At 38.7% G+C, this 18,474-nt stretch overlaps 1 protein-coding gene across 2 annotated transcripts in view; it reads left to right on the top strand.

Moving 5' to 3' along the window:
- LOC107189103 (CD151 antigen-like) overlaps positions 1-18,474 on the top strand; it is a 120,171-nt gene that overhangs the window by 91,461 nt on the left and 10,236 nt on the right. For both annotated transcript variants that reach the window (XM_015577559.1, XM_015577569.1), the window contains one exon: positions 3,952-4,143. In XM_015577559.1, the coding sequence (XP_015433045.1) occupies positions 3,952-4,143 (192 nt within the window). The remainder of the gene's footprint in view (positions 1-3,951; positions 4,144-18,474) is intronic.

The raw sequence follows: 18,474 nt of genomic DNA, 5'->3' as shown, positions 1-18,474 counted from the left end.
GAATGCATCGAATGTCGGTCAAACTGTGGGCAGAGAAGCTCAGCATTCCGAACGTTTCAGCTCGAGACTTGGCACTAGAAATACTCTCGCATTCAGAATCTTGTACTTGGAGTTGCAAGCGTGGTCAAAGTAGCCTTCTTATCTTACATACACTTTCTGATATCATTTTCCATTGTACATGAACCACAGTCCATATATCATTTCGTATGGTCATGCTGCAATGATATTAATTCGCGTTTTAATTACAAGTGAAATGGATAAAGATACCGAATTGGTTTACATGAAAGTGCCAGTTACAGATATGAAATGTCTCTTTCAATTGGAGCAATAACAATATGTCTGTATTACATCAGCGTGATATACAACATAATATAATAACAAAGCGTGTATAGTAAATCAATATGGGAAATTATAGATAGATAAATATGACAGAGATGTTTTATAAATTGTTAACTTATCGACTACGTAACTTTTCGAACTTTAATGAGTAATCTGCTTTATTAAACCATAATTAGAATCGTGAATAAGACAACAATAAATGTTTGTCAGAAAAGTACCATTTTTAATACTCAGAAGCTGCCTAACAAAAATGTATTCGAGTTCTAATCTTGTTAATATTAGAAAATCGTTGAAGCACAGAGGATTAATTCTGACAAAATAGTATGGATCGAAATCATCCCAGCTTCATTATCTAACGGTTGATTTCCCAAAAAATCCCATTAACATTGTTCGAAGATTTCTCAAAAATTCTCACGTAGTATCTGTGTCTAATACGATTACGTTTGTAGCGAGAAAAGGATTACCCACACGGTCTACTGGCCAGATAGGATTACGATCTAGAATTTTATAGCCTGTTGGACGATTGCTCCGACCGGTGCGGTGGAGCAATCCGTTTCGAAGATTCCACTTCCCCAAAGTTCGAGGGACACCAGCGGGAGAATCTGTAGTGCCGGTCAAACGAGAGTTTAAAATTCACGTTTTCTCTTTATTAACTTACAAATATTTTCACAGACAACTTCTATATCTTCCGGGAAGAACTTATTCATTTTTTGTGGTAGATATTTATTTATTGATAAAAAACATGATAAAGGGAGGTGTACAGGTACACTTTCATACCTCCATGATTTCGATATGACACCAATTCGATATTCTTAAACCACCCTGCTGATATTAATGGAGTAGAGAAATTTTGTAAAATTCTTAATTCAATGCTTATTTTCGAGGAAATCCGAACTCTACGCCGTGCTAACGATATTTCTCGATCGTTCTTCAATTATTCACCGCTATTTTGAAAGAAGGAATTAAGATCACTTTGATTAAAAAAATAGTTTTATACATTGAATATGAAGAATTAATCAATAATTCATTAAACTCTGCAAACAATCGCAGTGTCCCTATATCTGTCACCTCAAGAATTAAATTAATTCTTATACACTTTAGCAATTCATCTTTTTCTACACGATTTTGTTAAGTAAATTAAATAAAGTGGCAGTATTAGGGACACTAACAGTAATTGGGACATTTACCCTAGTTCAAATTCCGTTACACCCCCGTTCAGTTTCATCAGCGCGTCTCCGTTTCAAACTCTTTTTCCAACCGCCGCGGCGCTGCAATTCGCACGGGTCCGTTTCCCGCGCATGCGCGCGCACACTGACAGGTCTGGGTTAGGTTGTTCATACTTGCCCACCGCGTGTTTAGAAACCTTGCCCATTGTGTGTGCACCGCACCCCTGTTCCACGCTGCCCACGTACACTCGATATACCGTCGCGCATTCCCCGATACCGTAAATATCGCGTCCGCCGACCGATATTTACGTCCGCGGAGCTCGTATATTTCCCGATACACCTTCGAGCTCCGTTCCCGCGGGAGGCATTCGATGTCACACAGGGTCGGAGGATAAAAAATTGAGGGGGCAAACGGGACGAAAAAGTTGAACACAGAAAGGGAACAAAAAACCGAGAGAGACGGGACAGATCGGGGGGACGAAGTGACAAACGAAGGACGACGACGTTTGACTCCACGCCGCGTGGATTATCGACGACGTTTGTCGCACGGGGCGGCAGTTTTCCGTGGGCGGAAACGGTATCTGGCCGGTGGCCTCGGTGGAATTCAATGGGGGGCTTCGCGTGTACCCCGGTGTCGGCGGCTGAATAAAACGTTCTTGTCCAAGATGATCGTGTCGCCACGGGGACGCCAGACACGGCGCAGCGAGGAGATTACAGCGCGTCGTTATTCCGGGCGCGCGCGTGCTCCAAGTAGAGCCGATGCCGCGCGTGCATGCAGGTTCATGAAGGGACACGTGTTTCGAATCCGGATGAATTAATTGGAACGGAACGATATTGTCGGGCTTTTTATGCGTATGAATACTGAATCGTTCCGAGCGGGGATTAATATGGTAACTCTTTCGAGGCCTCGGTGTGCATGTACGGTTGCCGTTGTAGACGGAGAGCTGGCTAGGAAGCTTTAAAGCTACCCAGTCATTTCACCAACGTTAATTCTTTGTTATTGCATTGACGATCAATATTGTTTCATTTTTTTTTACAATTTCCTAGGAATGCTATTAAAATATTGCAATTTACTGAACACGATAATTACCCAACGATGATATCCGAATATTTTCTTCTCATTTTTGAACCTCGTGAATTCTGTACATACGCGTGCAATCGATACACATAAAGTGTCTCTGTGTGTATGTTTACGTATAACGTACGAGGGAATGCTTGCATCAAAAGTTTGTCCACACGTAGCGAGAAAGGTGTTTCAAAACTTTTCGTCCCCGTTGCAGTATAATACTCTGCTTTTTCTTCGCCCATATTCGTGGGCAGGAAACATTGAAATTTTTCATATCTCACAGGAAAGTTTATTCTAAAAACCTATTACGCTTTAGAACTTGCGAAACTAAAAACTACGAACGTTCCTGCATTTAGAAAATGTGTGAATAAGCGAAACACGGAAAAATTCAGTTTAATACAGGTTGTATTTGCTGTGTATTATAGTGAAACTCTTAAGGAAAGTCTACCATTGTTTCATTTCACTTTTTTTTATTAGTCTATGAAAACCGCGAATTTGCATAAATATTATTCACAGTGTAATAATTGCGACCAAGAGTATCCAAATTTTTTAGGTGTATTGTATTTTTCTAAGAACTGTGTAGGTTATTAGCGACAACTGTTGTTATGATTAGACTGCAGCTGTTTATGCAGCTATAGCATTCCTTAACTTGGAAAATACACTAAAACAAAGATTTTAATAATGTTTAAATATTGAAGCCTCTAATACATAATTTAAGATTATGTCCCCTTTTAACTTTTAAATGTTCGTACCTAAAAGTGTGAATTTGCATAAAATTCCGCAGTCTATTCAGTTATGATACAGTCCAATATTTTTGTCACGTCGCTAATGATATGACCGCGACTGTGTAAATTGTTTTATTGTCATAAACCTTCGCGAATTTGGATTTCTAAAGAGCTGCAGACCATATGTACCTAGGTAGTTGCAGGGGCCTTTCATTAATTTTTTACAAAGGCTGATTCGTCCAATTGGCCTTAGGGAAACATCGACAGTATTGTCAGCATTTAACCAATAGAAAAGTTTCTCCCTTCTTAGTAGTTTTTCTCACCGTCAAATCCAGCCAGAACAGTTAGTCGAAAATCAACCATCGTATAGTGAACTTCTTTGTACATTGATCCCGTCGTTACTGTCAGTCTCCGTTGTTGAATCTACCTTATTTAATAAGTATGTATTTATTTGTTATTCGACAAGTATTTACTTACTTAAGTATAATTACTTACACAAAGTCAAGTCTGCGTTCAAAGTTATAAAGCTCTAATCCTTCGACACTTTTCGGCACTAATTTTCGACTTTCTGTCTTTATGAAATACTTTAGAAACTTTTATTTTGCATAAAAATCCGCAGTCTACTGATCATCGACGCCGTTTATTTTTGTTTCAGCTGTCTGGACTGGTCGTTGGCGGGATCGGTGTCTGGACTGTGATTTCGAAGCACAGCTACGTATCCCTGATGACGACCTCCACATATCCGACACTGGCCTACGCTTTAATCGTCGCAGGTGTCCTGGCTGTGATCGGTAGCTGGCTTGGTTGCGGCGGTGTAACTTCTGAAAATAGATGCGTTCTTCTCATAGTGAGTTAACCGACGAATTTGTACCTCTCATCTTTTCTAGACTGCAGGCGTTTATGTAGACCTACATACAGTTGCACAGACAAATTTAATAACCCCTTGTCTAACAACTTTCTTGACGTCTACAATATTCAGAATCACTTTGCTGTTACTCGTTTCCCAGGAACAGAAGGAATTCTGTACTAATTGCACGTGTACGTTTATTTTGGAATGTTAAATATTAATGCCGGCGGAATAGTATTTCATTTTGACTCAAAGAAAACAAGTAATATTCATGTTTATGAACTAGATGTTATAAGGCAGGGGGTTAAAGCAATTAGAAGTAGAGTAAAAATGTTAAATTTTGTTGAAGCTTGTATTTAATTATTTTTCTTTTAGATTTTTGTAAGGTATGAATATGTAAAGGTCTGCAGTTTAATCATTCCCATAAAATTATTTTATTTTAAGTATTCTTTCCAATTATTGTCTTCTTTGTGATATTGAATTTTTAATCTGAGACATTTTTATGAGGTATTACATTCTTTTGTGGACGCTGAGAATTTATTGGATAGCATTGTTACACGTTCCTTCTTCAGGAATGATTTATTTTCGTGAAAAGGATGTCTGCGCTTAATATCGATTATGGATTATCGACAGATCAGAACAACCAGATTGATTTCATCCTAGTAACAGGATTCCTCGGCTATTTATTAATCGAGTTTTGAATTTAAATTGTTACTGGTTTGTTGAAACAGATAATGGATTACTTATTGGTAGACTCAGTATACATATATAATAAAAAACGTGTCATCGTGGAATAGAAGAACAAAATTATACATTGAGGTAAATGAACAAAATTTTTGTTTCAACATTCCTGCATTTTAGGTGCGCTAAGCGGTGTTCATCTGAAAATGTACTGTATACAAACAGTGCCCATTATAACGTATGGGTAATTGCAACATAATTCTTTGGGGAATTTTCAAAACATAAATTCTTTTGTTAGTCACAATAATAAACGTAAAATTTCCTCCTTTTATTATATTTCTTTGTTAAAACTCATACAAAATGCGGCTATTTTATTTTTTCGACTTCACAATAGGTCCTATAGACTTTGCAGTAACATTCAATAACATTTTTAAAATTTTTATTTCGGACTACTTTATATCGATATGTAGGCATCGTTTGTATACAGAGCAATTTTGAATCAATACAATTAGCGCCACCTACAACTTCCCAGGTTCCCGCAGGAGCACTGGCTACGCGCTGCGATTGGTCGGTGTTTTTCGTTAATATCTCGTTAACGAAGCCTCTGACAACATTTTCGCTAAGGAAAAAGTTGCATCCAATAATCCCAGGAACCCCACATCTCCGGGAGTCGAAGCTATTTTGGTACACCCTGTATATTTCGCAATTATAGCAGACACCAGTAACATATTTGACGGACCATTCAATTCCCAGCTGCCTTAGATAATAATTTCGCTGGAACCGGTTCACATTGCCTGAATTCTCTCGTTGCGGGACCAATAATCAAACGGAGTCGATTGAACAGAAAACGTTACCCCATTCGTCACGCGTATTCATCGCGTAATGCATGACACCGTTGACGGTAGCCACGGTGTCTCATATCGATCATTCACTTCCGTCCAGGCCATTTATCAGGGCTCGACTATTGTCTGATTAATTAATTCCTCCTGGTTCTGGTGAACGCGCGCGCGCGCCGATAGAATCGGAGATCCGACAGAAACTGGCCATTCGGATAACTCGAGCGGGTCGCTTTTGGAATTACCTGTATCCTTGGTACCAGATGCGCCCTGAATTTGTTCGTGGAACTTCGGTAAATTCGGTTCGTTAACGTCCACAAGTAGTTTCTTTATTAACAGTCGATGGGCGCAACTCGATTTGAACGGACGGAATTATTGGCACCTGTCGTTGAATAACTTCTGCCCTTCATGGTTAAACTTGTTTAGCGATTAGATTAATCCTCGTGCGGTATTTGGATCGATCTGATTGAAAAACGACTTTTCGTTTTTAATCTCCTTTTTTTATAGAAGTTTATAAATGTGAATTTTATGCACGGCGTGTAGGTACGTAAAATAAAGAAGTGTGGGTGTCTAAAATAAGGAGCTAAACGTTAAAAGTGTACATCCAACCCTCTTACAACACGGTTTCAATGTAAATCTGCATCTGCACTATACATATAGCATAGCACGTTATATAGCAAAGTTATAAAACTTGTTAGAAAAGCAGAATGAAAAATGTTATATAGCATTTTTCGTGTTCTATAGCAAGATATATGTTATTCATCAAGTGTGACGCCATTATTAAATAATGAGATGGAAAAGGTTATACAAACTTGTTGCAGACTCGTCCAGGAAGTATCATCTTGTAACAAGTTATGAAAACGTGTAATATAGCAAAGTTATATATATCAAAGCAAAAACAAATGTTTAAAACTCGGTGCATTAATAATTCCATAAATTTCAATAAACCTCTCACATTATTTCGTACTTGAGAAAACCCTTATTAAGATAAATACGATTATACATAACTTCGTTTTCTGTGAATTACTTCATAAAATTCCGCAGTCTACGTAGAACATATTAAAGTGTTCTGAATAAATGAACAAAATTAAATTTTCATCGAAAGAAACTTCTGGTATTTTCGGTCAACAGTTTATGTATAAGTGGAGTATAGAATTCTGAGTGGTAATTAAGAAGGTAACCGCCTATTGAAAGCATCTCTCGGCCCTCCTGGCAACGCGTAAAAAATAAGAGAATGGTTTCGCGAAGTTCCGTTTCCGGTACAGTTTCAACGCAAATCTACGAGCTCGTTTCTTTCTCAACTTGGACGGGGGCTGAATTTCCCTTTGACTCGGTCGACTGCATCCGACATCATCGCCTGGGGCCACGGGGCTTTGTTCGAAAATTAAAGACGATAGTACGTAGCCGAGTCACGTATTTTAAAAAGTGCCGTTCGCGTTTAGGTATCAATCAGCCACGTGGATTTGTTTCCTTTGTATTAATATATCTGTAAAAATTCCCACGTGACTGGAATCTCTTTTTATAATTCGTAGAAAACTTAATCTTACGCGTCTCTTGAATTCTGAGGAAAATTTATAAATCGTCTTGGTAAATATCCACTGTTTTCTTTCAACATCTCCCAAATGATATTTATTTCAGTTTTTCAATAATTTCATAATGCCTCGGTACATTCATCTCATATTCGACAACTGATCTAATACTTATGTACGAGACTGTACATAGTAAGGTAGCAATCTCAGCGAAGCCGTAGGCAGAGGTTAGGATTCGCTGGTCGACAAAGGGTGTTATGACAGCAGACAAGTGTTCCCTAATCCATGCTTTGCCCATTGCGGTGCAAACTAATCCCCTTTTAAAGTAAACATTTCCCTTCAGGATTAATTTCCCTTTTACAATGCCTCTGAAAATTCTAGCAATACTTTAGAGTTTAGGGTCTAATATTTAGACGACTCTGGATCCAAGGATTCAATTCTCTCATAACAAAAATTCTTTTTACGAAATGACATCGTTATATCCTCGTCCACAAGACCGATATACACTTTGAACGTATAGTCGATTAACTTGCACCATGGTCGCCTGAACTCTTCTTCAAAGCCTGCCCTCATTTTTACCCTAGTTCGCCACCGAATAGCAGTTTTTCAAGCTTTGGAAGCTAAATGGGGTAACGAAGTGTCTAAGGGTAAGCCTTTAAAAATACATCGATTTCCCTAAGAACGGAATTAGCCATCGCGACGACAGAGTTCCCATGGTAATTTTCATCGACACTGTACTCTCAAGGGTCGAGCTTTTCGTCGCCCAAAGAAATTAACAGCAGGGGGAGGGCACATATTTCTTTCATCGGGGAAGAAACATTCAGATTCACAGAGAGAAGTAAATGGGAAGATGTTGTTTCATGATATATGTTTCACTCCTGCCTAGTCGCCCTTTGAGGGTGTGAAAACTAACCTCAAAATGAAATTGGCACTTCCACATTTTCGGGTATAACTCTTAAAGACAAGAGTCAGGAAAAAATGTTTCAAACAAAGATTTAATAGTACAAGCTGTATAAATTTACAGTACCAAAATTTTTTCAAAATTTTGTTCAAATTTAAAAAGAACCACCGTTCGCGATGTTCCTGACTAGTTTGGCTTGTGGAATCCACCCTATGAAAGCGTTCCACATTTTTCTTATCACCCTGTACGTAAAAAGTGATAGAGGACAATCGAATAAACCATGCTTTTCGACGCACAAAACACCCCTATTCGACCGGTCCGTTTCGCATTCCCGTTTTCTCGAAAGTAGTTCCATTCACTGAACAATAAATCGGACTTAATCGAGAATTAGCACAGCGCCGTGTCCAGTACCACGTGATTCCATTGAGACTCGAACGTAATCGGACTGGCTTAGGTTTAATACCACATAAATGATAGTTAAATTCCACGTAACAACCGTTGTGGGTACAGCCGTTCGAGTCCCAAGGATCCTTCTTAATTTAGAAACCCGGTCGAATTGTGTTCGATCGCGCAATATCGGCGTATATATCACGGGAACGGGCGTGGAGATCGTTCGGGCTCGCCTTGGTCGGTAAAGCAGCGTTTCCACTAGGCAACTTATATTATTCTACATTCCAAACTACATTGGAATGTAGAAAATATAAATAAATTTATATACCTGTACCAGCAACTTATAATTAGTTTGCTGATGATGGTCAGGTCGCCTTTGTATCCACTCTCTAACCCACCAATGATGTTTCTTTCTGTTAATTTTCCGACTAATCATTTTTTTCAACTCGCCTAATAAACTCATTGCAATTGTTGTTGACGTTACACGTACAACCTTTTTACGTAGGACATTATTAACCATTTTAACCAATAAAAAAGTCGGGCGACGAAGCCTTCTACAGTGTAAACCTTTTAGTCGAATGACTCGGTCGGCCGAGCGAAAGTTGCCTAGTGTAAACGCCGCTTTAACGAACCGAGTACTGGGAAGTTTAATTCGCAGCGAGGTTTACAGGTACCTTCGAACTGCATCGTAAACACGGGACAGCTGTAATACGCATTTGAATGTGACCTGAACACATTACTTTTCGTTGAGGGTACAGTAAATCCTCGATGAGTGTTCGAAGACTCCTCCACACTAACAAGGAGAGATCCCCAGGTGTAACGGTGATTTTTTAACGAGGTTTAGTATAGTGATAATAATAACATATATAAGTGATAATAATAATAAAAGTGAAGAAATAATAAAATAAAAAATAAAATGTTTAACAATTTTAATTTAATTACCAGTTCATATTCAAAGATTAACGTTTGCTACTTTCACGGTTATCATCATTCTTTTTTAAACACAAAAGAACAATCGAGTTACAGAAAGTCCATGTCTATAATAAAATGTATAATAAAATTGCTTCATGGATTATCCCAAGATTAAAAACGTCACAGTGATCTCGAAATTATTGGCGCATATGTAACGCGCGCTTCAGATCTTCCTCCAATAATTACGTACATATGTAATATTAACGACGACGGCGGCGCCGCGGTCCAATTAGCGTTCGTGGCGGAGCATCCGTTCGTCGACTTTTTTTTCGCGGCGTGAATGACGTATCACGGGGCTGGAATCGTCGAAAGGGGGGGCCCCGACGCCCTCGGATTGGTTCGAACCTGTTTGCGGACAGTTGATCTCGGGCGCCGCCGCTACGAACGCTCCGGGCGAGACCGCATTACTTCCTAAGTATCCAACGGCCGATCGACGCACTTACGGCCAATTTATGTCCGGACTGGGATCCTGGCAATGCGATTTCGCGGAGAAAAGTCGACTCGAAAGTTAAGGTTCGAACGTCGTGGATACGACGGAGGTTTCGAACCAACCCCGTGTTAACCCTTTGCACTCGTAATTCTATTACAATTGTCTTTCCAGTAACTACCTATTATTTTAAATGTACTCCAAAAGACAGTTGATAGGAACCAATTTAAACAAATTTCTTTTTCTACTAATTATATTGATAATAGCATTGAAACCTTGGTAAAAAATATCGAGTGCGACTCAATATAGGGGTATCTGTGAATTAAATTAATGTCTATGTAGTCATACTTGACAAAGGAGTTCAAAGGGTTAAGGGGGAGCCTGGGGAGGGGGCTAGAAATAAATGAATTTTTCGGAATTTCTTGTGAAGAACTTATGAAAGCAATCTGTTTGAAACTTTGGGAATAAACATTTTTGTATTCAGTTTAATTGTGAAATAAAATATTCTCAAAGTTTCAGTGAAATTGGGTTAATATTAGGTTGATGCAAAAGTTCGTCCCGTTGTTGGGTCAGTACTTTAGCCAGTAACCTCAGAATTTTTATCTGCGCGGGATCATGCAGCTACCGGAGAGATGTAGAAAGGTCATCGAGCAGAACGGCACATATTATATTGTTTAAATATAATTTTTAGCAAATAAAATGTTTCTTCAATTTTTGTCAAATGGGACGAACTTTTGCATCAACCCAATACTTTCTTCAGAATAAATTCCCAAAAGTTCGTCCATTATTAAGTGTTTACACCAGGTTCCCCCCTTAAGATGATGGGAAGAGAGAACGGAGGAGTGTTTGAGATATGTAGGGGAACGAGTGAGCGATGGTCAGACAGGCGTATATTATTGGGATAGCATATATTTTTGATTTTACCAATGCAAAACAAAATACACATGTGTCCACTGCCTTGAAGCGGCCAATACTAACACACGCGCAACTAGCATATTTTCCAACTAGATGATCCTGTTTGTTTGGTAAAATTTCAGATGTTGTTGAATACAAACGTATAAAAGTGTTCGTGAAAAAAATTTTAGAGAGCATGTGACTGAGCGTCATTTTTTGTATACAATATACAGTAAATCCTCTATGAGTGTTTGGAGGTTCTTCAGCACAGAACATTAAATATTTCATAAACTAATGGCCATATGCAGGTGAAACAGATATGTTTGGCTTCAGAATTCGAAGCTCTATCAGTGCGCTAAACGTCATTAAAAAATCAGCGTTACGACTGGGAACTTCCTTCTTGTCAGTGGCGAGGAGCCTTCGGACACTCATCCAGGATTTACCGTATGTTATTTATCACTGTGTTTATCGTTTATATTAGAGGTTCACTATTTTCGTTGGCCCCATAACGTCAACTAAAAAACAGAAACGAAACAAAAAATTATAGATTTGACAAAATTACATGTTTTTTATATAATACCAACGAGCATTGTTTTTTGTAAAAATCTTACCCGTAGTTACACCAATTGGTCCACTAATTACTTCGAGCAGTGTGCCCAACTTGAATAGTTTTATACAGGAACCTCGGATAGATAGACCAGAGAAAACTTTTTTAATATTGTTGAGAATGAAAGTACAAGAAACGCTATTGAAGCGTGTACCACGTTACGGCTTAATCTTCAATAATTAGATTAAACCCGCGCAAACTTTATAACTTTAATAATTATATTAAACCGTTGAAGTTTTAAATGTTGTATCCTCGCTGACCTGTTTAATTAATTACTTCCAGAATGGCTGGAGCATTTCATTAATAACGGGGATCAGAATCGACATCTGATCTCCTTAGTTCCATTTCAAACTTACTTGTTACAGATTGTAACTGTATCTTATCCAGCCGTGTTGTTTTAACCGTGGAAGCACGCCCCTGGGATCTTTGTAGCTCCATTGTTAGTTTCGTATGATACGTTTTCCTAACAGTTACGAATTGTTTGACTTTTGCATCTTCTACATCATTTCCTTGTTCTTTTTTCGATGTTCCACATTAACATATGTCCAATATTGTCTCTTCTCATTTCTTGAGGGACCTCATTCTGATTTGAAAAATTGGTAAATATAAAAGAATTAATTTTCTATTGGCATACAAAATTTCGTACATCTTTACAAAGATTTAGAAACACAATTGTGACAGAGATAAAGTAAAATGTTGCCTTCACCCTAATTAAAAAAAATTAAAGTTTAATGTTGCGTTTACGGAACAGCAGCTGTTAATAGGTTAATAAAAAGGTATGTTGAAATATTAGCTTCTTATGTATAAGCACTGAAATTTGAATTTTAAGATTACCACTCAGTAAAGTGTTAACTCCTAATTACATTTATATTTATGTTTACAAGAAGATCCAGTGTTGCACTCGTGTATATTAAACAACGTGTTGAAATATAAATTCTTCCCAATAAGAAATTGGTCTCTGCTGCATCTCGAATAAATCACAAAAACCAGTTAAGGATGGTCTACCACGAATCTATACAGGATTAATCTCGTAGATGATCAGGTACCCTCTTCAAACACTATTCAACTTTTACTCTTGTTTCCCTCGCGCGTATTGCCTTCAGCGTCTCACGTTTATTTCCATAAGCAATGAGGGTGATCTTAAAAAACAAGAAGAGAGAAAAACAACAGACTCGCGCGGCTTCTTCGTCCTTAATTAAACGGAAATTCTCCGGTCCGTCTAAGAACACCTTCCGCAACATCGTAACAAGAAGATTGCCCTCGATCCCCGCCCAAGCCCCTGTAACAGTCCGTGGCAGAACGTTTTAAAGTCAACGAAATAATTTGCACGTTTGTGCCGCTTGCGTCGTCCAGAAACGGTTCGTCCGCCGCAAGAAACAGTCCTCGAGCAATGCGGAATGACTCGTCCACGCCTGGGACCGTTGCAATTATGAAGACATTAAATCCAAAGTGCTCGAACGGTTGGGCCGTCTCTAGAGTCTCTACTGCCGGACCCTCGACGACAGAAGTTTCTCGCAAAAAGGCACGACGAAGTACGTCGATTGGACCGGTGACCAAAGGATGGTCACTACTTCTTGGATGTAAACGTATTAAGCTGCGTCTACATTACGTAGCATAACACGTTATACAGGATGAGTCAATAGGAATTACTATCTAAAATAACTCGTTACCTATTGATTGTGCCAGAAAACGTTTTAATGAGATATGTAATATGTTAAGGGATGCATCGGTTGGTTACAATTTTATTTTTTTATATCTTATTCTTTTGTGATATCAAGGTGACCTTGAGTTTTTTCAATGCATCTTTTATTTAATGCCACGTTGCTGCTAGTAGATGGACGAAATCAACGACCTCTGGTATGATTGTATTAAAAAAATGATGCATTGTCCTTGAAAAATCTCAGTCACCTTAGTATCTAAAAAAAATATAATAAAATTAAATTGTATCCATCCGACGCGTCTCTTAAAATGCTATATAATTCATTAATACGTTTTTTGATACAACTAATAGGTAATGAGTTATTTTAGATAGTAGTCCTTACTGACTCACCCTGTATAGCAAAGTTTTAAAACTTGTTAAAAGCACAGAAAGAAAAATCTTATATAAATAACAAGTGTGACGCAATTATTAACACTAAACTACCGAACCCTTCAGAGAGGTAGGAATTAGAACAGCAAAGCTGATTTCTATGTTACCGGTTGTGGTAGGTTTATTAATTTTTTGTGTAGTGTCATTTTGTACCAAATTATGAAAACATGTTGTATAGCAAAGTTGTACAACACTTTATTATATAACACCCTTTTTAACAAAAGGATATATAACTGTAGTGTAGACGCAGCTTTACGCGTGACTTGCTATTGGCACATGAGGTTCTTAATAGCGTCATCATGTGCCCAGATACCTTATCTCACTTTAAATTGAATACATCAGCGTCATCTGGAAGAAATCATGTTCTACTATTTCCAGAGGTCTAGTTCCAAGCCTCTTGTAGGCATACAATATACAACATACAGTTACTTACAATTGACTGATTCTATCTAGATTGTATACTAAAGGGTTATACATTATATTATAATACACAGGAGAGCATTCCGTCCTGAACCTGATAACAAACTGGTAACGAACCCTACTTTAATCTTCTATCATTTCAATTCCAATTAAACAAAACTCTTCAATTGGTTAAATAAATTTCCCTTTAACTCTGATTATGCTCGAAGAATCCACCACAATTAAAATTTCCATGAAAACCTACACTTCAGTGACAAACAAACGATACAAATACGAGACAAAATCGATGTTACCAACCGTTGAAACGATCACGGAATCATGTTTAATGCCCTCTACAATACCAGTCCCGGATTCAGTGTTACTACAGAGAGGGAACACCATATACAGATCCATAGATGATCAGCATCTAGCCTCGTAACTATTTCCCGGCGCTTCGCTCCCATCGAAACGGCGCGTTCCGTTAGATCGCCATCGATTTCCCCGTAATTCACGGCCATTCTCTTTCTCTCTTCATCTAATCAATATTCAAATTGGAGAAAGAAGTCGCCGATACAGTTGGTCGGCGTAGGAAGCGCCGGCCGTGGCTCGTTAAAGTTATCCCGGGCGAACGAGCAGGACGTAAAAGGAGGGTTTGCCTCTTCCTCCTCCGAGGTTCCATCGGCGATATCTCCTTGTTAAAACGTGTCCACGTCGCGAGGAGTAACGAGCCGGCTCGATAGCGAATCTCGGGGCGTCATTCGTCGCTCCATTTACCCTTCTAGACGCAACGGGACGAGACGAGGCGATATCCTGATCACGGTAACGGCCGTATATACACGGCTGGAAAATGTATATACACTTTCCCCTCACCCCGTATCCCCCATACGCTATGATTTTTATATTTATTCACATGAAATACGGCGCAACCGGTGAGATTAATGCGCGCCGCCGAGCCACTTTGCTCTCAGGCACGCACCACGTGGAACAAAGCCGAAGGTGGATATCCTTTTCCAGAATCGGGGACCTCGTTACCGGTCATCGTACGAACGCGCGCGCCGACTATACGGGGAGAACCGTGTCCGCGCCCGCCTAAACGTTCCGCCCGATAATGGTAAATGGCTCGAAAGTTCCGCGACTCTAGCCCCGGAAATTGGCAATCTCGAGAGGTTTACAAGTTACACGCCCTTTCGAAGTTGAATTTCGCGCGAGATAGACCACGGATACGTGCCGTCGTCTTGTTTGCAAATTTCGAGCTAAGTTCGATAATATTTATCCTCTAGAGCCTCTAGAATTATCCTCTAGCGCCTCTAGAATTATACTTTAGAACTTCTAGAATTATCATCTAGTGTCTCTAGAATTTTCTTGTACAGCCTCTACATAGAATGATACAATACAGTCTTCCGAATTATCCTTTAGAGCCTCTAGAATTATTATCTAGGGTCTCTAGAATTTTCTTGTACGGTCCCAACGTAAAATTATCCTGTAGAGTCTCTAACATTATTTTCTAGAGCCTCTAGAATTATCCTTTAGAGCCTCCAGAATTATCCTCTGGCGCCTCTAGAATTATACTTTAGAACTTCTAGAATTATCATCTAGTGTCTCTAGAATTTTCTTGTACGGTCCCAACGTAAAATTATCCTGTAGAGTCTCTAACATTATTTTCTAGAGCCTCTAGAATTATACTTTAGAGCCTCTAGAATTATTCTTTAGGGCCTCTAAAATTGTCTTGTACGGGCTCTAGAATTATTCTCTACAACCTTTCTAATTATCCTCTATAGTCTCACGAGTTATCTTCTAAAGCCTCTAAAATTATCCTCTAGTGTTTCTCGAAACATCTTCTAGTGTCTCTCTCAAAAAAAAATATTTTTAATATTTCATGACGAAGAGTATCATGATTTTACGTAAACCGCTGTTTTGATTTCAGTTCTGAATCTTTTGTGACAGACCATGTATGTCTTTCGTTTTTATAATCTACCAATGAAGAACCATGAGGAACACTTATCACGAAGTGTCTTAGCACAGTAGTAATATGAATAACCAGTCCGCAGGCTTCCAGAGTTCGCATAATAATGTAACGGGACGCAGGATCTTAATTATAACCAGTTCGATTCCATAAGGCAGGAATCAAAGACCCACAGGGCCCGGTGGATCGAGTCGAACAGTTCGGATTTCCCGTTTTCATTGAACGTAATGAATTTTTCTGCTTATCGAAAGGTTGGCAAAGTGGTAATATCGGGTCTCTTGTTTCCTCGAATCCGGTTCCTCGTTCCGCGATTATCCGGTCACGTTTCATTTCATCTGCAGCGTCCACTATCGTTTTGAAAGGGTCGCGAAGTCGAGCGAAAACGAGTTACTCCTGCCACGTGAATCGAAATCAGATTATTGATTCCACTTGATCGAAGGATCATGATTTCTGCCCCCATCCCTCTTCTTTTAAATCTCTAATGAAGTTACGACACAGTTTGTAGTTCTTAGTTATCGAGGAATTGCAGATACACTTTCGAGTTACTAGAATCGTTTCATTAATTATCATTTCATTAGGAGATGAAGAAGGTGGAATGAATGAAAAATGTACTCTGTTATTGGTAAGGCAATCCATGAATTCATGACGATTTCTGTATTGATACTTCTGGTCCAATGTATAAATATTGGAATATTTATTGAATGATAGAAGAAACTTGAAAAGGCACTTCTAGAGAATATTAAAAGTCGAATAATTGATATTTACGCGAGTCTAAAATACAGAATATATTTCAAAATTGGACTTCAAACAACTCAGTAACATAATAGGAATAATGTACCCCTTCCACCTGATTTTCCAAGAGTTAATGAGCAAGTTACCTTTCGGACCAAAGATGGTGTTTCTGACCAAGAAATAAGTCAAAGATCAATTTCTTCGTCGACGATCGCCGCTAAACAACTCTCTATCCAGTGTCCAATACGGCGAATACTTTCTCCGCGTAGCCACGCGTGGCCTGGGCGCTTTTTCCTTAAAGAACCCGCGCGGTGTGTTCATTATCTCGGGATTTACCTACCCGCCACCGCGGGCAAAAATGTTAATTGACCGCCGTATACGGTAACGGCTAATGAGACGATTCCGCTCGTGCCATCCGTGCGCAGGTGGTGAAAGGGAGCAAAATATCTATGGGAAAGGAGAGGCAAAAGGTTGGCCGAAAGAACCAAAGGGGGGAGACCTTTTGCGGCTGCAGATCGACGGTAGCCTTCGCGCGATCGATCCCAGCCAATCGGCGAACTTTGAACGGAGTTTCGTACCTTTCTTTTGTTATTATCGTACTATAAGTTCGTCGTGAAAGTTCTTTATGGAATTTTCTACATCTGGTGACGATATTACGAAAATTTTTTCCTTTTCGGTTGGAACTATTAGGTCGTTTTTTCTTCTTGTTAATTTGGGCAATAGCTTCTTTATGACTTTGGTAAACGAGAAATTCAGAAGACTTTATTTCGATTGGTTTCAGACTAATGAAATTTGTTTATTAATACTTTTAATGGTAGATGGTGATTTTATAACACAGTTTTTGCAAATCAAATTCACCCTTTTGCAGATGAAATTCATCCTCTTGCAAATTAAATTCATCCTTTTACAAATGAAATTGAACATTTTGCAATTTCCAGAATAAAAAGTAATGAAAATACGTTTAAAAAAATAATAAAATTTTAATACTATGTAGATAATTGTATTAGATCGTTGGACACGACATGATCGATTTTACTGATAGGTATATTAGGCGATACTTTTACAAATAAAAATTATTAACGTAATTCTTTCTTTATTGCAAAATTACTCGATATAGTCTTCTCATAAAATGAATTATGTTAACTCCTTGCCTCGCGATTTTCTTAATATCTAGTCTCCAGAATTACTTTGATACTATTAGTATCCCAGAAACAAAAAGTAATTCTGGTAAATGAAATTACTGAAAGAATGGAAAGAAATTGTATAAAAAGTAGTAAATAAGACTATCATACAAATTGAAAAATATAGATTGTAAAGTGGAAAACGCTACGAACTTTTTTGACGACCCAATATTATAAAGAAATTAACGACCATAAAGGAAATTGCTGCGATAGGAAAAGCTGCTTCGGTTAAATGGTACACGGACCGTTTTCGAATGTGTATCGCCGTCCTCGATGCAACCAGCATGGTCATCTGTGCCCGTTAAAATCGATTTATTCGAATTGTCCACGGATATCGGCTGTGATTGCGGCGACCACAGTCAGTGTTCATGATCGACCGTCTATTCGCTGTCAGCGGTTCTGTCCAATTCTAAACTGTCAATTGCCGTTCCTGGTCGGACACTGCGGCCAGTGTAATGTACATATCGCCCCGCGTGTGCGTCGCGTTTAAATTGATCCGCGTGAATCGTAATTTCGACGGCAATTGAACGGACCCATAGTCTCGTGAAATCGTTGCTTTTTCGCCTGGTCGCATTATCTCTTAATAATGTGTTTGTCGGCTCGCCGAACGGATAAAAATTCACTGTAACGCAATGGAAAAACCAGACAAAAAAATAATTCGCTGCAGGTAAACACAAACTTGTAAAGACAAAAATACATTTTTTGTAAACAGTTTTGCAAACAGGATCAC

Source organism: Dufourea novaeangliae, unplaced genomic scaffold (genome assembly GCF_001272555.1).
Source record: "Dufourea novaeangliae isolate 0120121106 unplaced genomic scaffold, ASM127255v1 scaffold16, whole genome shotgun sequence".
NCBI lineage: Eukaryota > Metazoa > Arthropoda > Insecta > Hymenoptera > Halictidae > Dufourea > Dufourea novaeangliae.
The sequence above is the reverse complement of the archived record's forward strand: the minus strand, read 5'-3'. Positions and strand labels throughout refer to the sequence as shown.